Raw genomic sequence first — 4,194 nt, forward strand, 5'->3', positions numbered from 1 at the left:
CTGTACCAGTCAGATCTGATTTGACGGTACACTCACACAAAAATAATAAAAAATGAAAAAAGTTTAAAAAAAAGATCAATAAAGTTAATGTTGTATTAAAAAAAGAAAAGAAAATTCCAATTTGAGATACAAAGTCCTAGATTTTAATGAGAGAGAGGTCAGTAGCTTGTTTAAGCTTGCCAACAAATTGAACTCTTGACAGGTCCTTACTAATGGAATTTCACTGCAAACTTTTCTTTGGTCACTAAGTGAACAATACTATGTATGAATCCACTAAGGAGCCCTGGTGGTATATAGTAGCTGCTGTTCAAATCAGCAACAAGTGCCAGCCAGCCTTTCTCTGTTCAGATCCCTCCAAAGTGACCATTCCTAAATGGAGATCAATTCCCGAGTGTGCAAACAGGGTCACGGATAAATAGGCACAGGGGTCATACCTGCTTCAAGACTTCTTCACAGGGCCTGCATCTAGCTTTACAAAATGAAAGAATCAGAAGTTTTTTGGAGGGAAAAAATGTGGCAGTCTGCTGCTGTTTACGTCTCGGAAGCCCAACGGGCAGCTCTTTTCTGATCTACAGTTGCTACGGGTTAGAACAGGGTGCTCTGGTGGCTTAATGGTAAGGAGGTACGTGGCCCAAAGGCACGTGGTTCAAATCCACCAGCTGTTCTGCAAAAGAAGGATGGGCAATCTCCTCCCTTGTGATTTACTGCTTCTGAAGACCTTCTGGAGCATCAGCTATGAGTCAGTACCAACTCAATGGCACATAACAGCAGCAATAATATTGTCAGAAAAAGGATGCTGGTACCCTATCGTATGGTTTTGGGCTACCAAAAGATGTAATCTCAATCTAACAGATCTGAGGTGGAAAAATCAAAATGGTGAATAACTGAGTCTATTTCAGCTTTTCTGTAGACAAGAATTAATGTTCACGAACACTTATTAACTGACTTAAGGTATTAAGTAAAATAAGAATTCTATTTAACATTCTAGTATGCTGCACATTTGAATTAACCATTTACATTAAAATTTTTAAAATGCAAAAATTATAAAAAAAAAAAGCAATTTAATCACTAATAGTAAAAGGAAGGTCAGGTGGTTAAGGAGTTCCAATGTCAACCCAAAGGCATGCGGTTCAAATCCACCAGATGTTTTTGCTATTGTTAGGGACATCTGGTGGCCCAACGGTAAAGTTACAGCACTAATCCAAAGGTAGACAGTTTGCGTCCACCAGATAGATAGATGTTCCCTGGGAAAAAAGACATTTTCCTCCTATGTGATTTACAGCTTCTGAAAATTCACTAGGGGGTCAACTATGAGTCAGTTCTGACTTAGCACACAATAACAACAACAACAACAACAATCACTTTTATCAATCCTACCTCTGAACCTACTTACTAGTCACAGAAAATAAAAAAGTGTATTAATATTAACTAAAACAAATATATACAGTGTGTGTATATGCAAACGTACATACACACACATCCAGAAGACAAGCTGTTCAAAGCCACCTTTTCCTGCTCCACAGGAGGATAGGCAGGCAATCTCCTCCTGTGCAATTAACTGCCTGTAAAAACCCACTAGTGGGTCAGCCATGACTCTACAATACACAACAACATGTACACACATATGCAGTATTTATTTTATATATACGTGTGTGTATATATGTACCAAATATATACGTGTGTGTGTGTGTATATGTATGTATAGGGCAATTTCCTCCAGTGCTAAAACTCCACTGGAGGATCTACTATGAGTCAGTTCCAACTTGATGGTACATAACAACAACATATGCATATACATAAATACACACACATACACATAGATACATTTATACACACAAAAAGACCCAAAAACCTCCCAAATCCAACAGGTTTAAATATAAATGGACTCTTAATTTGATAAACATTTTTAAAACAAGAGATTCTATAGCCTAGGCTCAGAAGTATTTGATAGCAAACTGAAATTACTCGACATCACTATTAAAAAACCCTTCAGTCTTATAAAAGAAAACCTTACTACTAAATTTCAAAAGGCTCAGGTGCTAAGATGCTCAGAGATTATAAAAGTTTCCATCTTTTTAGCAGTCTCCTTCTGTTTTCAGATCCCTGAAAAAAATCCACCTCATCATCTTTAACCTAACGGTACCGCTAACAACTAATGCAAGTGCCTCTAGACTACTGCAAGAAAGCAAATACCAGCACGGGGACTTGAGCAATTTGGAGAGAGAAAAGGCACTACAATTAAACAGCAAGGGGCTATAGACATTAAGCTTATATTTCTGGTTATTTGTCTGGCTTTTTCTCTGGAGGAGGTAAAAAATCTAGAATGAATACAAACCAGGAAATTAATTCAACCAAGGATAGTTGCACTATCTTGGGTCTTGGATTCTAAAAGAAATCTGAAGAAAACCATAGAAATATGCCCCAGAAAAAAACACCAGGAGAATATAGGTTTCTTGAAATCTACTAACAAACTCAAGGTTAAGAGCCACTGAAATAAGTTAGCCACATCTGATTCAGTCTGTCCATTACAGCAGCAGCTTAAAATTCAGAATATATGCCGCTGGGAAAGGCGGGGAAGAAGGGGGAAATGGTGCAGTTAAACGGAGTCAGGGACTGTACAAAGCAAGGCCACGAAGCAAGCCAGACAGTGCTCTCAGCGTGTCCTTACCTGTCAAGGGCTGGCTGAGTTCCGCCTGCACTTTACCCTTCGCTGATCCTTCCAGAGGTAAACCTCTGTCCCCTTTGTAGAGTTTCGGTTTAAATGGAGAATCTTTCTCTTTACCTTTTGATCCTTTAGGTCGGCCTGCTTGCTTCTTCTTGGATTTGCCATCCCCCTTCACACCCAGTAATGGATGGACCTCTGTAAGAAGACAGACAGGTTGACATGGACAAGAATTCACACACCATCAGTGCCATCACCCCATTAAGAGCACCTGCCGTTATCACCCATCGTAAGTAAAGAATGGTGCTCTCATGTCTCAATTTTACTGAGAAAAAGTGAATTTTCTCCTTTGTAAAAGAAGGATAGTATAACAATTTAACATCAGTCAAACATCAACAAGAGTTGATGTAAACATTAGGAATGATACACATACTATAAAAGGGAGCTCTGGTGGCCTAGTGGCAAGACGCTACACTGCAATCCCAGAGGCATGCGGTTCGAATCCACCAGATGCTCTGCTGCAGAAGGAGAGATAAACTCCTCCTGTACCACTCAGATCCGATTTGACAGTACACACTCAAAAAATAATAAAGTATTTTTTAAAAAGTAAAATATAACAGTTTTTTTTTAAAAGGTGTCTGGAACAAGGCAGGAGAAGAGGGACTCCATCCACCCCATCAGTAACATGTGCAATGTGTGTAATCCACTGTGACAGTACAAGAGGGTGTGTACACACACACACACACACACACACACAGAGTGACAGTAAATGCTTCCATAATCAGATTGTAAAAATAAGACGAAACCTAAGTGCCCATCAACAAATGAATGGATAGAGAAGCTGTGGTATATTCACATAACGGAATACTACGCTGCATTGAAAAACAAAATGAGGGAGAGAACAGTTTAAAAGCAATATATGATAGGGTATTATGGTTATCACAAGAGTCCAGAATGAAGGTTGCTTAGTGGACTGTACTCGGGGTGGGGAGGGGGATTGTATACCAGTGAAGGAATTTTTCTTTTAGTTTTCAAAGAGAAGAGCAAACTGGGGGGGAGGGGTGGGCAGAGAGAAAAGTACAATGAATGAATGGAAATCCAAAATCTCTGTAAATGTTCTTTAACATTGATAAAATAAAATTAAAAACAAAAAAAGTTAAAAAAAACCCCAAAAACTCAAGGAACTCATGCAATATTATTCAAAATGGGTAACCCTGGAGGACATTATGCTGAGTGAAATATCTCAGTCAAAAAAGGACAAATACTGCATAGGGCCACTGTTATAAAATGGGACTGACCTCAGGGTTGGGGGAGACTGAGATGAATAATGCATACTGCATTGAAACAGATGAGGGAGAAGGGATATGTGATTAGGTATTATTGTTATGACTGGAGTCCAGAACGAAGGCTGCATAGTGGAGTGGACTTGGGGGGAGGGACTGTATAACACTGAAAGAATTCTTCTTTTACTTTTCAATGAGAAGAGTGAACTAGGGGTGAGGGGTAAGCAGGGAGAAAAGTGCAACACTGAA

General features: G+C 39.2%; 1 protein-coding gene across 1 annotated transcript in view; it reads right to left on the reverse strand.

Annotated features, from left to right (window-relative positions):
- Window positions 1–2,525: 2,525 nt before the first annotated feature.
- Window positions 2,526–4,194, reverse strand: part of RBBP5 (retinoblastoma binding protein 5) — a 52,771-nt gene continuing 51,102 nt past the window's right edge. The window contains exons 13-14 of the mRNA XM_006887985.1: window positions 2,669–2,860; window positions 2,526–2,560 (exon numbers count right to left, since the gene is read on the reverse strand). Of these exons, the coding sequence (XP_006888047.1) occupies window positions 2,526–2,560; window positions 2,669–2,860 (227 nt within the window). The remainder of the gene's footprint in view (window positions 2,561–2,668; window positions 2,861–4,194) is intronic.

The sequence above is a fragment of the Elephantulus edwardii genome, unplaced genomic scaffold (assembly GCF_000299155.1).
Source record: "Elephantulus edwardii isolate Elephantulus edwardi_28Jun2011 unplaced genomic scaffold, EleEdw1.0 scaffold00063, whole genome shotgun sequence".
NCBI lineage: Eukaryota > Metazoa > Chordata > Mammalia > Macroscelidea > Macroscelididae > Elephantulus > Elephantulus edwardii.